This window comes from Toxorhynchites rutilus, chromosome 3, assembly GCF_029784135.1.
Source record: "Toxorhynchites rutilus septentrionalis strain SRP chromosome 3, ASM2978413v1, whole genome shotgun sequence".
Taxonomy (NCBI): Eukaryota; Metazoa; Arthropoda; class Insecta; order Diptera; family Culicidae; genus Toxorhynchites; species Toxorhynchites rutilus.
Genome location: NC_073746.1, coordinates 126445931 through 126463263, shown reverse-complemented (window position 1 = coordinate 126463263; position 17333 = coordinate 126445931). Strand labels below are relative to the sequence as shown.

Sequence of the window (17333 nt, the reverse complement as noted above, 5' to 3'; positions counted from 1 at the left end):
AAAGATAAAATGTCTACGCGTTATATGCTTGTTACATTTTGATCCAAAATTTGTTTCAATAGCCGTTAAATTGCTTTCAAAACAGGCTATTGAAATCACGCCAATTGGTATACAAGCGATTGCCGCACGGAAATCCACTCAGTTATGATTGCGCAACGGTTGAGGTACGATCACTGGAATTAATGGATGTTTCCCTAACACTTGAAGGCTGTGTTAGGGAAACATCCATTAATTCCAGTGATCGTACCTCAACCGTTGCGCAATCATAACTGAGTGGAGCATAACCATGGAGCCTGAGGAAATCGGCATTGAAAAATAGATGCAAGCTGTGGATACTTTTCTACTCGTTTGCGTTTTTGCAAATTGGAATGTTTCCCTAACACAAACTTCTAAACCATGGAACCTGAGGAAATCGACATTGCATTGCGTTTTTTTAAAATTGGAATGGTTCCCTAACACAGACTTCAAAACCATGGAGCCTGGGGATATCGGCATTGCAAAATTGATGCAAACTGCGGGTACTTTTGCACTCACTTGCGTTTTTGCGAACCGGAATGTGTTTTCCCAACACAGATTCCGAAACCAAGAGGTTGGGAAAATCGGCATTGCAGATACTTGCAAATCGGCAGTACTTTTATATCCCCATGCATTTTTACAATCCGAAATTCGTTTTGCTAACACGGTCTACAAAAGCAGGTACAAATACATCGCTTTGGCCCGGTTATTCAAGACTGCATTGGAAGATCCCTTCATGTCGCCAGCTAACTGAACTTTTACGCATACCGTTTAATGATTAGGCAAAATGTTGATAACTATTTGCTGCGATAACTACTACTATAATTTGGGATTTGTTTGCAATTGAATTCGTAAGTTGTTTTTTTCATTCACTAGTTTAATCAATAATTTAATCGTTACACACACAAGATAGCTCTGCTCAGCGGCGATATCATACACAATGAGGAACATCCTAGGTGCGATTATTGCTAATTGAAAAAACCAGAATGATTACTAAGCCAACGGCAGTCCTACGTCAACCTTGCGGTTATATCATAGGTATAACCCATCCATGGTTTTATATCGATCAAGAATGTTTACTCATCTACCCACACAGGCAAATTTCCTATTTCTCTATTTTTCGCTGTCCTTGATTAATGACAACCCTGACAGAGCGTGCTCTGTGTTGTTTCTATGATTGTGTACCTGGTGGACGGTCTTAACGCAGGGATCATATCTTATATAACTCTTAAACATTTCACCTTTCGAATGAAATAATTATCATACCATTCTGTTTAGTCGGCAAAGTGATATTAACGTTCAAAACCTTGCACTCCAAACGTAACGCTCTAACTTTGAACTTACCCCCGGTACAGAAATGAAAGACGTAGACGACAACAATTGAAAATCGCTTATTGGTGCTATTAATAACACAACAATTGAAACCTCATATCCCCATCCCCCTTCATACGGTCCAACAGTGAACAGTGGAACAATAGGAATACTCTTACGCCGAAAAGGCGACATTGTGTAATTTTTCACCACTTGTTATCGATAAGATAAAAATGTACACAAATGGGACAAAAGAAGACTTCAGACGAATCCACGAATCCATTTGAGCTAAAAAGTTTCAGAATGAAAATATTATTCAGCGACGGATCTAAATTCAGTCTGTTTGATTCCGACGGTTTGAATCGAGTTACGAAAAACGTTAGTTATTCCTCTTTTTACTCCTTCTTTGGATGATTTTTTGATTTTCAAAAAACTCAAACTTTGACCGCGAACTTAATTGAAACACAAAGTATTATCGAATGAAAGTATTGACATTTTAATGTATACGCATAATCAGTGACTCTAGGTAGACTGTTAGAAAGGGCAAAATCAAATAAATAATCACCTGAATTCAAACCATTGAACATGTCATCCTGAACTGTAGGATAATTTATTCAAACAAATAATTTCCAATTAAAATTAGTCAAGTCTACCATCACCTTGTGCAAACTAATTCCGCAACAATTTATCCATTCTGCAGGTATGCCTTGCACTGACGGATTTGGTTTGTTTGCTCGCCGCAGTATGCTAGTGGGAACCCTCTGTCAACCGTGTACTCTCGGGGGTACAAGTGGACGAGAAGTTTACCTAGTTTATTAACACCGGGGGTTGGTTATTAGCCTCTGGTGAGCCAGATTCTCCACTAAATGATAACAGTTTTTATTCCTTCTCAACTTCCCATTTCAATTTTCTCGTTCTATAGCGACTCTACATTGTACTTTTTGTGTCACTTAGCCTCCGCTACCAAGTGGCTCTGATGTCCTTTTTTTCCCGGTACTTTTTGTTCAAAGCAATATAAGTAGAGGGCAACAGAAGCTACAGGCAGAAGTAATTTGAGCAACTTATCATTCTGGCTCTGTGTGCGATTCATCTTGCGACGGAAAATATTTGCAGACATTCGTTTCGACTGCCAGCAGCTATCCGGGGCTGCTGCTGCTGCAGCAAATGACAGAGCAAGTCTAATAGAGGATATGAAATTTAATTGTTTTTGTTTCTGTTGACGGGCGATATAAACGTGGTTTTTCTCCGTTGACGGTTGGGCTGTACAAACAACAGGGGCCGCCACATGCGGGTGAAGTGAATAAAGTGAAAACTAGAGACTGATTTGAGTTTTGAATGTGACTTTTTGCATTGAGACAGAAAGCGAGAATCGTACGGGAGTTATGAAAATAAATCGTGGTATAATTGATATGAGCGCACTTGGTAGCTCATTGAAATTGCCTTTGTAATCATTATCAGTTATCATATGGCTTGATTGAACGATACACATCTAGATACACGTTGCTCAGTGCAATCCAATCCAATAACGTAACGTAAGATTACAATAAGACTTTTGATACGGTTTGTTCAAACTGGGATTCTAATTGACTCAACACGTTGACCCATAGAACCACCTCAATAGGAAAGAAAACGAAACTCCCTCGTGCAATCAATGAGTTACGTTTCTGCTCGATAAGATACTTAAACTCCCGAAACGATTTTTCCAACCTTCCGCTTCCCTTTTTTTCGCTAGAAACGGAGAAAAACACTTCTCACCTTGCGAAGGATACTCAAGGCCAAACCCCATGAAATCGCAGATAATTGAAAATTTTCTCAGAATTTTTTTATTTCCTTTCCCAGGCAAGCCCTTCGTCACGGGTATGAATATTTATAAGTACGCGTCTTCGTACAACATAAAGCACCGACTAAAAGGTACAATAAATTGTTACCCTAAAGTTAATGAAAACAGATCTGCCACCCAGCTCCGTTTTTCGCCAAATTTCGCTCCCACCAAATCGGGACACGAGCTAATCCAAGGCACGTACACACTTGCCAGGCCGCTTGGGGGAATAAAGCATGGCCAGAAGGATCGTTTTTTTTTCTCGTTGCAGCCGGCTCGGTTGCGGTGAGCGGATTCCCAGCCGAAGACGTTGTTCCTAGACGCTGTAATAAGCTAACAAGAGGGAGCTAATTTTAATAATGTTATAAGTAATAAGTCTCCCCTTACGGCGGCGCGTTCCTAAGCGCGTTTGAGTTTGCGATGGCACGAAAGGTTTTCCCTATGTGATACCGCTGCGTGAACCAGTGGGGACCTTCACGCTTGAATTATGTAAATTAAGTTTTAAATGAAGGAAGCACATAATTTACCAGTTCCGAGACTCTTTTTATTATTGAATTCTGCAATTCGCGTTGTCAAATGGATGTGGTCATGAATCGGGGGAATTTAGGTTTCCTCGGGGGAACGGAATGATAATAATTGGCTGCAACTCACTTGCTACAGCCCAAGTGGCCGCTATAAACGGAAGAGGGCACATTGGATTATGTCTTAAATTGGTGAGAATTTATTTTAAAAATTATTTCAAATTTTCTGTGGTATGGTATGGTGGGAGACTGGCCCCGCTCTGGACGTCTAAAAGCGTTTTCAATTGATGTTGATATCAAGAAAGTGAGGAAACCGCGACTGAGAATCGTCATTAATGTTTGCTAAAGAACCACTTAAGTTTCTATATCTTTCGAATTAATTCGTATCATTTTATACAATTTTTTGTCGCTAGGCTAGTTCCAAAACCTAGGAAAACGAGCCAATTCTCATCTATTCATGAATCGCATTGAAACCCTCGATGAGATGTAGATTTACGAGTTCACGTGCAAACATACACCCAAACTAGCGTTGCTAGAAAGCATTTCATTTTCGGCAGAAATCATGTCTTTTTATGCCTTGTAGCGTCAAATGAGCAAATAATGTCACCTGTCCCCCAATCTCTTTCTTTTTTTCTTTTTGACGTAGAACTACGTCTTTCAGGAAGGGTGCCAAATCAGAAAACAGGTCACGTTTTTATGAAATAAAGTTAACGCTCATAACTATTTTCACTGTGAACGTAATCTCATGACTTGCATACCAATCGAATCGGAAATTCTCTAAGATTTGTTTTATATGCTATACATTACAATTCGCTAATCTGTAAACGGTTTAAATACATGAAACACTGAAAGAATTTCATTTTTTCCCACACATTTGTTCTGCCGATTTGTGTGCTAAACCTGCCTGTATTTCGAATGCTTATAACTCGAACATTTCTGAACAGATCGGAAAGATGTTTGCATCAATTGATAGGAAATATTTCTACGCGTCTATCAAAATTAATAAAATGTTATTTTTCATGAGATGAACAATTGAATAACTGTAAAATGTCGAGCGTTATCTAAACGCCCTAACGGCCAAGTTTTGATTGGTCCGATTTACGGTTTCCCCAACACAAACTTCAAAATAAACGTACCTGTGGAAATCCGCTTTGCAAATATGCATGCAAGTCGGGGGTATTGTTGTTCGCACCGAGCTGTGTTTTCCTAACACGGATTTCAAAATCAATGTTCCTGGGAAATTCGCTTTGTCAAAACATGCAAGTTGGAAGTATTTTTCTCCCACTGAGCTGTGTTTCGCTAACACGGACCTCAAAATTGATGTGGCTGAGGGAATCCGCTTTGCAAATACATGCAAGTCGAGGGTATTTTTTGGTGTTGAGTACTTTTGTACTCGCTTGTCGTTGTGCACACCGGAATATGTTTCACTAAAACGTACTTTTAAACTGAGAGACCTTGGAAAGTCGTCATTTCAGATACTAGAAGTGAATCAACTTTCGCGGTTCGAGAACTACGAAACATGAGATGTGCAATAATTTCAGAGGTAAATGTAAAATACAATGAACGTTTGACAATTTATCCGTTTCCACATTTTGGTAGTCCTAGGCATCATATCAAACATCAAATTTATTTGAAACGAAGAACATAATCTATTACAAAAATTTCGAAGCATTCTAAAATAATATTCGAAGTGGTTAACAAGTGGATTGCATAATATAATTGCGTAGTTCTACGTCGAAAACATACGGTCGTGTCCTAGATACAACCCCTCACAATTTTTTCATCTTTTTTGGGATCGCACCCGAAAAAAAAGTCCAAACGACGTCAACGGGGATTGAAGCAAAGCCGGCTGGAATGCAAGACTGTTTTACACGACCACGCTATCCACATAGCCAATAATGTTGTTGCAGAGAAGCGTGATAATTTTTGTTTTTATCCAAAATGTATATTTTTATTAAGGCTCATATGGCGTCAACCTGACGGGGTCGGGAGTTCAATATTTCGACAATGTTTGCCTTATAACTATGTTAGTAATATGTAACCGATTACTCGCGGTTGGCTCGAGGTTAGTATTACAAGTGTTTTCGTAATTGTGATGTTGCTGTCTTCAATGCTCTGTACCTGTGCCCGACACGGGATACTTCCTTTTGGGATGCAGCTGACCATTAATCAGCAACGCCCCCCTAGTCTGTACCCCATATCTAGCGTGGTGCGTCTCGACTCGACTCGAGGAATCCAGGATAGAATGGTCACTAGCCGGCGCAAACATCAGCTCGTGTAGAGTTGTCATAAGCGGTACAACCTTTGGCTCTTGTTGAATGATCAGTGGACTGGACAACCTTTGGCCCGTGTATCTGTAAAGAATGTGTGTATGTATTGCCGCGACTAAGTAAAAGTGAGCTTGATAATATTACATCTGGTTACAAATTGATATTGGAAAGTGTTTTCTATTTTATTCATCCATGATGAGACAATGGGGCTTCGCCAGCATCCGGGCCAGTGACTTTCCCACCGTATTTTGCCGTTGGTCACGATTTGGAGCCTTCTGCACTTTGTACGTATGCAGCCCGACCCGGTCCTTGGCTCTTCGGGTGACGCCATTTTGTCCAGTTTTCGAAAAACTGACAGCGATAAAAATACAGTGTAAACATACACTCTGAACTACTTATACTCAAAGGGCCTGGCCGGGTAAGGGAGTAAAAAGTGCGCCCAAACCAAATCACCGTTGTATGGAAAATATTGTATAGGGTACTAAATAAAACATTTTGGCAGTAGTACCATATATTTGAGTCCCTTTTTCTTAATGTGGCGTAATTTTTAAGAGCATTGCGAGACACAAAAATAAATTTCTTCATCGTCTGCATTGTTTTTTTGACGTAGAACTACGTCTTTCAGGAAGGGTGCCAAATCAGAAAACAGGTCACGTTTTTATGAAATAAAGTTAACGTTAATAACTATTTTTGCCGTGAACGGATTTTGGCGATTTACATACCAAACGAATCGGAAATTCTAAGATTCGTTTGATATGCTATACATTACAATCCCATAGTCTGTATATGGTTTAAATCGATGAAAATCGGAAGCATTCCCATTTCCTCATAAATTTGTTCTGTCCATTTGTGTGCTTTCCCGAACAGAGCTGTCAATAACGAGCAATTTATCGACGAGTAACGAAGGGGAAATCGTAAGATATAAAGTCTCCATGAATGAAGGAAAAGAAGAAGAACGGAGGGGAATATTTGTCTAGAGTATAAACAGTGGATCTCACTGAGGCAAACTTTCATTCTTCTTGAAGAAATCGACTGAATAACATCGTTGCTGGACAGCGAGGGATCGAATGCCATTCTCAAGGCAATGGGGGTGGAGGAGTAATATGATGTATAAAGTAAAGTTTTCCAGAGATCTTTTTGAAGGTTAGAGACAAATGAACTAAAGAAGTTTACAGTCTCAAGCAAGGAAGGAAGGTAAACTTTCAGTATCGTTCTGTGTTCAAAGCAATAAATATCGATTGTTCTTCCTTGTGTTGTGTCATCACATGTCTTCGTATCGGATTGAGCTGTGGACGCGACCAAATTTCTCACTCGCTGATGTCTCTGACATTGCAATCATTACATCCAACTGACGCCATTTCATTAAGGTTCAGAATTTCATAATTAAGTGGGGAATCATTAAATTAGGCTATCACCGGCTCACCAAGAAAATAATTGTTCTGGAATTTTTTGTGTCATTTGGTTTCGCATGACAGTAGCAAAACTATCTTCACCAAGGATGAAGGCTAAGCTAATCGAGACCGGAAATATTAATAGAAAGGGCTTTTGTTGAAAAGAGCGCAAAGCGGAGATAAGTGTGTGTATGATGCTTCAACCCATCGATATATGGATATTTGTGTGCGTACGTGCGTGCTTCATAATCCGTACGCAAGAATAGTACATCTTCGCTAAAACCCCATTTGTATCTGCTCCCGCGTGCATTGGCACTGTCGCGATGCAACAATCGCCTATTTTTTATGCTATGATTGACGATTGGTTGCCGTTGCAATTTATGCATTCTTAATGATACATATAAACAAGAAGGGGAGAAAGAGGGAGAGAAATATTTACGCTAGGGTATTAGTAATGAATCTCTGCTGAGGAAAATATTCAGCCTTTTTCCAAGCAGTTAACATTGTTTGTTTTCTGTCATCAATGCATTGAACTGACGCTATGGTGAAGCAAGGGTCAAGGTTGTGCACCAAATTTTTTGACGTAGGACTACGTCTTACATTAAGGGTGTCAAATCAGAAAACAGGTCACGTTTTTATGAAATAAAGTTAACGTTAATAACTATTTTTGCTGCAAACAGATTTTAACGATTTGCATACCAATCGAATCGGAAATTTTCTAAAATTTGTTTAATATGTTATACATTACAATGCCATAGTCTGTATATGGATTAAGTTGATGAAAATTGGAAGCATTCCCATTCTCCCATACATTTGTTCTGTCCATTTGTGTGCTTTCCCGAACAGAGCTGTCAATAACGGGCAACTTATGCAGCCACTAGAATAGAAACAACGATAACGCTGGCGTATTGCATCTCCTCTGAGGAAAATTCTCAGAATCTTTCTGTGCCTGAAACAACAAAGGTCGCTTAGTCTGCTCGTTTTGTATTTTCCCTCGAGCTATGAACGCTAGCGAATATTTCACATGAAGTGTGTTTCGATGTTTCATTTTTATCGCTGCAACTGTTTGCATCTGTTAGACGCGTGTTTGATGCTTGGAAGATGTCTCTCGTTATATACTCAGTGCAATGCGTGCATTGACATAAAGAAACAAATTGTGATTTATGACAAAATTAGTTTATTGTTCTTGCAAAGGCAAGAAAGAATCGCTGCTTCTCGAAATTATTCTATAAAACCACGCCAGCCATTCAAACTTTTCAGGGTCCCCGAAAATTTTTACTAAAGCGTTATTTATGAAATTTCGACGTATTAGCAAATAATATCCGAAATGATAAACCAACAAATAAAAAAAAAGAATGCGTAGTTCTACGTCCTAAGTGGTCGTGTCTCGTTTACAACCCCTCGAATTTTTTTTTGGGAATACTTAGTTATATTAAGTTATTAATTTATTTGAGTTCGCGTGCCAGCCGCAAAACTGCTTTCAACTAGGGTTTTAATCTAATAAGATCATTATAAAGCAGCGTTACTCTTTTCGAGGTTATGGAGATTAACAGATAGAGTTTATTGCGTTTATTTAGTCACCAAGAAAGTAAATGTCGTTCTAGAATTTTGTGTGCTGCATTTTGTGAATTTTGTATCAGCTGCGCTTACCTCGATCATGTATTGTTCTGCGAGCACAAGAACGAATCATCAAACAATTATCGTTTAATGATTCTACAATAAAAAAAACATTTCAGGGCGACCAAACTGGTAGAATGGTTATTTCAAAATTTTCGTAGCATTATAAAATAATATCTGCATTTATAATCAAGCGACTTGAACTAAACCACAGCGTAGTTCTACGTCCACAATGCGGTCGTGTCTTGAACACAACCCCCTATAATTTTTTTTTTCTTGAAATCGATTATTTTATTGTATTCGTGGTTTTCAACTGTAAGATTAAACTGAAAAAAATATAATAATTTGAATTTTTTAAAGTGTTCTTCTCATTAATCCGAATGATTTTTCCACAAGGACTTTTTTTATTTTTTCTCACATAGCTCTATCGTACTGCTGACTCCTATGAATTTGGTAAACCCTCTCAATCAAATGTAGAGATAATCTGATATATTTTGAGAAACGAGAAAAAAAACTTTGTAAAGCTCTGCACAATGCTCTAAATATACCGACAAAGTTTAGACATATAAAAAACAAAATTTTATAAATATTAAAGCAGTACTGGGTCTCTTAAATCAAAGTAATTTAAAAATGCCCAAAGGCCGAATAAATATTTTTTTTCGCGCAATCCTCTTAAGAATTCAAGAAAAAATTACGCTACATGTGGCAAAAAACAACACATACGCATTCGCATTCAAATAAAAATTAGAGCGAAAGTAGGTCTCAAATTATTTTTTTTTCAAAATTTTGAAATGCCTGAAAATATAAATAGTTTTGTATGTACCGCGAAAAACACTCTAAAAATCTGAAAAAATTACATATATCTAAAGTAGATGTAGGGAGAAATTTGAATACAAACTAGAGGAGTACTGAATCTCAAAATAAAAAAAAATAAAATTTAATTTAAAATTTAAATAAAAATTAATTTAAATTTTTTTTTAAGAATTTAATTTCCTTAAGAAAAAATTGTTTGAAAATATTGATCGATACAACTTAGTAAGATGAACTTTTAGCATCTTTTTTTTTCATATTTTTGTCTCAAAGCTATTGAGAATGGCGTGGTAAAAAACAAAATGGTGTACCACGCAACACTGAAAAAATCTGAAAAAAATCACACATATCTAGAAAAGCCGTAGGAACACATTTAAGTATGAATTAAAGTAGAACTGAATCTCTAAATAAAAAAAAAAATTCTCAAAATTTCAATATTTTTTTTAGTACAGGTCGGACTCGATTATCTGGAGACTCGATTATCCGGAGTATTTTATTTTTCATTTTCGGAAATTTTGAATAATTTGTATAATAATTCTATATTGAATAGCTAATATGGGTATCAAAAGAAAGTGCTTGACTTGTAGAATGCAGTTATTTATGAAAAATGCAAATCAAAGATGGCGGCCACTACAAAATAGCGGATTTCATATTTTTTCAGAACTCCATCAATATGGGTATTAAATGAAAGGGCATGACTAGTAGAACACAGTTATTTATAAAAAATACAAATCCAAGATGGCGGCCACTACAAAATGGCGGATTGCATATTTTCTCAGAACTCCATCAATATGGGTACCAAATGAAAGGGCTTGACTAGTAGAACACAGTTATTTATGAAAATGCAAATCCAAGATGGCCGCCACCCCAAGATGGCGCCATATATATTTTTTTTACAACCCCATCAGTACGGGTATCATATCATATATGGGTATCAAATGGAAGGGATTGACTAGTAGAATACAGTTATTTATGAAAAATGCAAATCTAAGATGGCATCCACTACAAAATGGCGGATTACCTATTTTCTCAGAAACCCATCAATATGGGAATCAAATGAAAAAGCTTGACTAGTAGAACACAGTTATTTATGTAAAATACCTAAAATGTATCAAAAGAAAGTTCTCGACTAGTAGAACATAGCAGATAATGAAAATTCCAATTTCAAGATGGCTGCAGTCCCCAAACAACTAATTACTTTTTGAATGGTTTCATTCAGCTTGACTTGTTTCTATGTATGTTTGAATGTTTGTTGGGTTGTCCCACATTAATAGAAAATTGACCTCGTTCCTGTTGAATGATTGATCTGAAATTTGGAACATACATTTAATTCTACTGTCATTATAAAACTGCGTGTTCCATGATCTTGGAAAATTCAATTTGGCCGCCGCAAAAAAATGGCTGAATGGCTTGATTTGGATACACTACAATATGAACAACATAAATTCGGAAAGGTCGCCGCCACAAAATGGTCGACTATGTATTTTTTACAATCCCCTCAATATTGGTATCAAATGAAATGATTTGACTAATAGAATACAGTATAGGTCGGACTCGACTATATACAGACTCGATTATATGTGATTCGATTATATACAATTTTGGACTCGATTATATTCAGTTTGGATTTTTATTTTTATTTTTCAAATATGACTTATTTCATGAAGAAATGTAACCTTTCAACGTTAAGGTGATGTTTAAGTGGCTATTACATGTACAGTGGGGTAGAAATCGTGATTTTTGAACATTTTGCTTGAATTTTCACTAGGAATTGTTTATATCGATATTGCAGCCAAATTAAGAAAGATAGAAGTCGTACGTCAAAGAACAAATTGTGGAGCGGTTAAAGAACTTCATTTTAATTGATAGAAACAATCTAGTTTAATATAAATTTGTAGGATAAAATTAATAATAACACATTAAAAACTATTAACTTTTAAGTGTTTCACTTCCAAAATGTTATTAAAATTCACTAATTTAGTTGTTCCACTACTATATCCTATACTAAATTTTCTCATCTTTCAAATGAAAGCATCAGAATTGTTTTCCGTAGCGTAAATTTTAATGTAGAGCCAGTTTGAAGCAACAGAGTCCGAAACAAAAAAAAAGTTCTGTACATCTGTCATTGTTGAAATTCGAAAATATGCGTAGGAGGATTTTTTTCATCAAATATGATCGTCTATCACCTCCTGAGAGAATCTGGATAAACTTATTTGCTTTATGTGAGAAAGGTGTTTTCTGACATTAAGGGGATGAATTAAAAATCAAATTCCTCTTTTATTTTCAAAAAACGAAAAATACTTGCAAAAAAACCAGATAGAGAAAAAAAAATGTTGACTCGATTATCCGGAGGATTCGATTATCCGGAGTGAAAAAAAAATCAATACTCCGGATAATCGAGTCCGACCTGTACTTCATTTTTTGTGAAATTTTTTTTCATAATTTTTCTTGATACACCTTAGTAAGATACACATTCAGTATTTTTTCAAATTTTTATCTCGAAGCTTTTGAGGACAGCCGTACGAAAAAAGTATGTTCTTCACTATAGATCCTATGTTAAGCCACATAGGGGTTCAAAAATCGGTTTTAAGGGAGAGTGGCGCAACACGGTCAAGGTTTGAGTTTTTTGAAAATCGAAAAATCACCAAAAATCGAGGTTTTTAAGAAAAAAATTTGATGCCAAATGTCTTAAAATTGCATTAATCGTCGAGATTTAGAGTCCGATTTTAGACAATTTTTTTTCGAGATGACACTAGATCTCGACGTTTCATGCAATTTCAAGACATTTGGCATCAATTTTTTTTTTCGAAAACCCCGATTTCCTTCTCTCTCCCCTTGGGTGATTTTTCGAATTTCAAAGAACTCAAACTTTGAAATTCGGCAGGGTGTAGGGTGTTTTTTCGAGGTGGTAAACATTTTGTATATGGTAACTTTTTGAAATTTTAGGGTCGATTTTTTCCCATACATTCATTGATACCCTAATGTTCATACACCGCTTTATCGCTTAATCGTCGCTACGTCGCTGTTAGAAAAAAACAAATACAGAAAAACAGAGAGCAAATGTATGGAAAATAGATAGCTTTCATATTTTTTTTTAATTCGAGCCATTTTGTGAATCGCAATGCATTGCATATCGAACTAGTTTAAAAGGAATTCCGATTTGATTGGTATGCAAATATAAAAATATTTTATTCAGTATAACCGAAAAGCTTGAAACGTATTCTCTAACATTTATCATCATTTTGATACGATCAAAATGCATGTACTCAATTTCACTGGATCAAAACACAACGCAATGTTCACCTACTTAAATGTTTCAATCCAACCGGCACAAATTAGTTTACCATGGCTCACCAGTTCAAACAATTGTCCGACACATTTCAACCTATCCCACAACCTGTTTACCCTACAATAAACATCAGCTGCTTGCTTCTGGTAAATATTTGTTGCTATAATACCGATGCCGGCAGAGAAATACCACACCGTACACGAGCGATGTTTTTCTATTCGGAACGAACGAAGAATTCGGTGAGGCGAGTCACTCTACCTCGGGGTATACCTAGGCAAAATTGCAGACAGACTCGAATTTCTAGTGGGTGAAATGAGTATCGACGGAGAAATAAGTGGCAAGAAACTTGTTAATTCTGCACTTTTTTCGTTTTCTCTCCCTCTCGATGATGGAGAATCCATTTTCAATTTTTGCTCATTATTGTAGTATGCACATTTCCGTGAATTATAAGTCCGAATGGGTCAAGAGGCCCGCTCTGAAGTTGGCCTAGTTTTTATTGCACTTTTGTTTGCAATTAATGTAATTAATATTGAGATATTAATGAAGTTTCAGTATGAATATGGCTCATTGAGTCTGTAGTGATTAAAACTGGTATTCTTAATTTGGAAGGAAATTCAAATTTCCATATTCATGCGTAAAAAATAAGCGAATTGAAAAAACATTGAAAAATTAATCGATCATAAAATGAACGAGATAATGCGTGTAAGAAATGAAACACCCGAGACCCACTACAGAGTGTGTATGACAGGCTTGGAAAAAACAACAATTTTCATTGATTTGTTAAACCTTACAGTTGGATGCCCATATCGAGATTTCATCGAGCGAAATCCGTGAACAAAAGTGAAAAATTGAGAATCAAAAATAAAAATATTGGACAAAGTTGTTTTCTTGTAGTTCGATATTATCCAGAATATTTTTATTTTTATCCGAGAATAACGAAAGAATAAATAATTGAAAGAATATTTTGATTTACAGATAATGATCCGAAATTGCGAACAAAACAATGTTTCAAGTTTCCTTTCATTCACAGTGTATGACGTCTGACATACATCTTTGAAAGCAATTGACATGTGAGTTCAATTGTACCGAGCAACTCAAGCAATGGGAGCAAAAGTTTCATTACAATGTAACGAAATCGATATCAATTCGAATAGAAGAAACTCGATTTTCGTGTTTGCCTCTGAGAGCACATCTTGATTTATTTCTATTGCTTCGTGTAATGGAATCCCTGCAAATAGCACGAAATACCATACACTGCAACAGAAGCGAACAGCAAAAAAAAACATCCCACCGCTCACGAAACGAAAATATTTATGGTAATTCAATCCAATAGATGGTAAGATTGTTATCAAGTTTCTTTTTACGGTGCGATGGGCAACCGGTCGCCCTTGAGGTGGATCCCATTTACGCACGTTACGAGAAAACATCTTTTCTTTACAGCCCCTTGGCAGTGCTGTGATACCTATCGGCGCGAGGGGGTGGCAGTGGGATCAATTAATTTCGCTTCATCCCACGTTCACTGTCTGCCTCTCCTTATTTTTTTTCTTTCTTCTTTTTTTTCTTGCAGGTCCTACTACTGCGACTGCTATCCCGGGTTCAGCGGGATCGATTGCGGCTATGGACCGCTCTGTAAGGACTCGCACAACTGTGAAAACGGAGGCACGTGCAAGTAAGTATTCGCGCGCCTTTGTGAACCACTTTTCCACTTTTTACAACTTTGAGTTAGGCTATTGATCGGATTTATGAAGATGAAAAATGAGGGGCGAATTTGTTCACCGGAGGGATTCCGCTAATTGGAACTGATTTTTTGACAGTTGTTTTATGGCTCGATAATTTATAGGTCACGAGACGAGGGTTTATCTATACCGACAAGACAAGAACCTAATTTTTGAAGTGAGATTAGCTTTAACCGTTCGAAAAGTCAGCTTATGCAAAATTACCCTATCACATTTTCTACTACCATTGAGTACCACGATTACTAACTCGAGATTCTTCCCCAGACACATCGGTGATAACGCCGTGACGTGCCTTTGCCCCGCCGGCTTCAAAGGCAACAAGTGCGAGATCAGCGAGTATGACGAAATAACAGGTAATTACATCATTTTTACGCGTCGTTATCATCAACTCCATCTATCCGGTTCAAAACTTTAAGCGGGGTTCATTCGAGTCGGGCTTTTAAAGGAACTGCCGCATCTTCGGTGCGGAAGATCTACGCTTGACTGGAGTGTGCTTCAGTTTCTGATAAATTACCAATTACCCCGGCGGCAGCCATAAGCAATCTGCTGAATTTTAGATAAGCGTTAATTGAAATTTCTGATGGCGTGCAGCGGGGAGGTCGTTAGTTGTAACAGTGATTATTTAAAAGGGCCATTTCCGTGATACGGTGATTGATTTCAATTATGTATTGGCATGTTATTAGCCTAAGAAAAATAATGAATGTAGTAATCTTCGAAGGATTTTTGGTTTAGCAACATGTATTTGAATTAATATTACGTGAAAGTAAAGGGTGTGTCACATCAAATTGCATCACGGAAGAAACGCTGTAGAAATTTAATTTTTAGGAATTATATCTTCAGCTTTCGCTTATAATCAGATAAGAGTATATAGATCACGTTGGCCATGCTTCACTGTCAATTTTTCGTAAATATGGAAAAATATCGTCGAACGTAAAAGAGCGTCGTGAATTAATCCTGCGCACTCATTTCGAGAATCCGGAGTTGTCACATCGGGACATCGGTAAGATGCTGGGAATCGTCCAATCCACGGTCAGCAGAGTACTAAAACGATACTTCGAGAACCTAACCATCGACCGGAAGGTGAAGAACGGCAAAAATGGATGCTCCGTCAGTGAAAAAGATCACAAGCGCGTAGTTAAGCAGTTTAGACGTGATCCGAGAAGTTCGGTCCGGGATGTCGCCAATAAGCTGAATTTGTCAAGTTCATTCGTCCAGCGGACTAAGCAGCGGGAGGGCCTGCGTACATACAAGGTTCAGAAGGCTCTTAACCGCGACGAAAGGCAAAACATGGTGGGGAAGACGCGAGACGCGAAATGCTGACGAAGCCGCATTGCCTGGTAATGGACGACGAAACCTACGTCAAAGCGGACTTTCGTCAGCTGCCGGGCCTGTTGTTCTTCTCCGCAGAGGACAAATTCAGCGTTCCGGAGGAGATTCGCAAGCAGAAACTATCCAAGTTTGCCAAAAAGTACATGGTGTGGCAAGCGATCTGCTCTTGCGGAGAGCGGAGCGCCCCCTTCGTGATGACCGGCACGGTAAACGGGCAGGTTTACCTTAAGGAGTGCCTACAGAAGCGCTTACTACCACTATTGAAGCAGCACGAGGGCCCGACCATCTTCTGGCTGGATCTCGCTTCGTGCCACTATTCAAAGGACGTGTTGGAGTGGTACGAAGCCAACGGGGTCACCTTCGTGCCAAAGGAAATGAACCCGCCCAACGCGCCGGAGCTTCGTTCAATAGAGAAATATTGGGCTATTATGAAGCAGGCCCTCCGGAAGAACCCAAAAGTTGTCAAATCGGAGGCGGACTTCAAGAGAAAATGGATTTCTGTTCAAAAAAAAAACTACAACCTGACGTTGTACAGAACCTTATGGACGGGGTAAAGAGGAAGGTGTGAGCATACGGGCTTGGGCTCGAAGTATGAATAAAAAGAAAATGCCAAAAGTTGTTTAATAGTTTTTATTTTACTGTCTAAAATTTTCAAAAGGATCGGTCTACTGGGCGAATTTCTACAGCGTTTTTTCCGTGATGCAATTTGATGTGACACACCCTTTAATGTTGGTTTGTCCGCAACTAGTAAATGCATATCGATTTTTCTTCATGAAAATCACATATAATCGATACGAGTTTGGGTTGGTTTCTAGTTGCTAATACTACCATAAGGAGTTGAAATTATTCAATTTTTTATGTTTTTTAACGATTTTCCTCAAAGAGGAATTATGATCATGGTTTGACCACCTCTGATCATGGTTTGCCCAAAAAATGATCATGGTTTGTCTGGTTTTAGAACTCACCATTCTTGAATGAAAACATTCGAATTCTCAAGTAGATGTTGTATTTATCACTGCTTGAGTTTACTGTCATCATATTGATCCATTCATAATTTAGGCTTTCTTCAGAATATTGCATTTTTTTTGGGCTTTTCAAAAGCGTTCACCTCAACAAACTCAACATAGAGAAACTTTATTTCTGCTACACGCGAAGGATACAATAAACAAACTGCAGCGCGCCAAGCGGTTGCCATAGAAATCATGTGGATAAAACAACATTATTG

The 17333-nt window shown here is 37.7% G+C and overlaps 1 protein-coding gene across 7 annotated transcripts in view; it reads left to right on the top strand.

Moving 5' to 3' along the window:
• LOC129774820 (uncharacterized) overlaps positions 1 to 17333 on the top strand; it is a 676155-nt gene that overhangs the window by 250903 nt on the left and 407919 nt on the right. For all 7 annotated transcript variants that reach the window (XM_055778819.1, XM_055778821.1, XM_055778817.1 and 4 more), the window contains 2 exons: positions 14611 to 14712; positions 15044 to 15132. In XM_055778819.1, coding sequence (XP_055634794.1) covers positions 14611 to 14712; positions 15044 to 15132 — 191 coding nt within the window. The remainder of the gene's footprint in view (positions 1 to 14610; positions 14713 to 15043; positions 15133 to 17333) is intronic.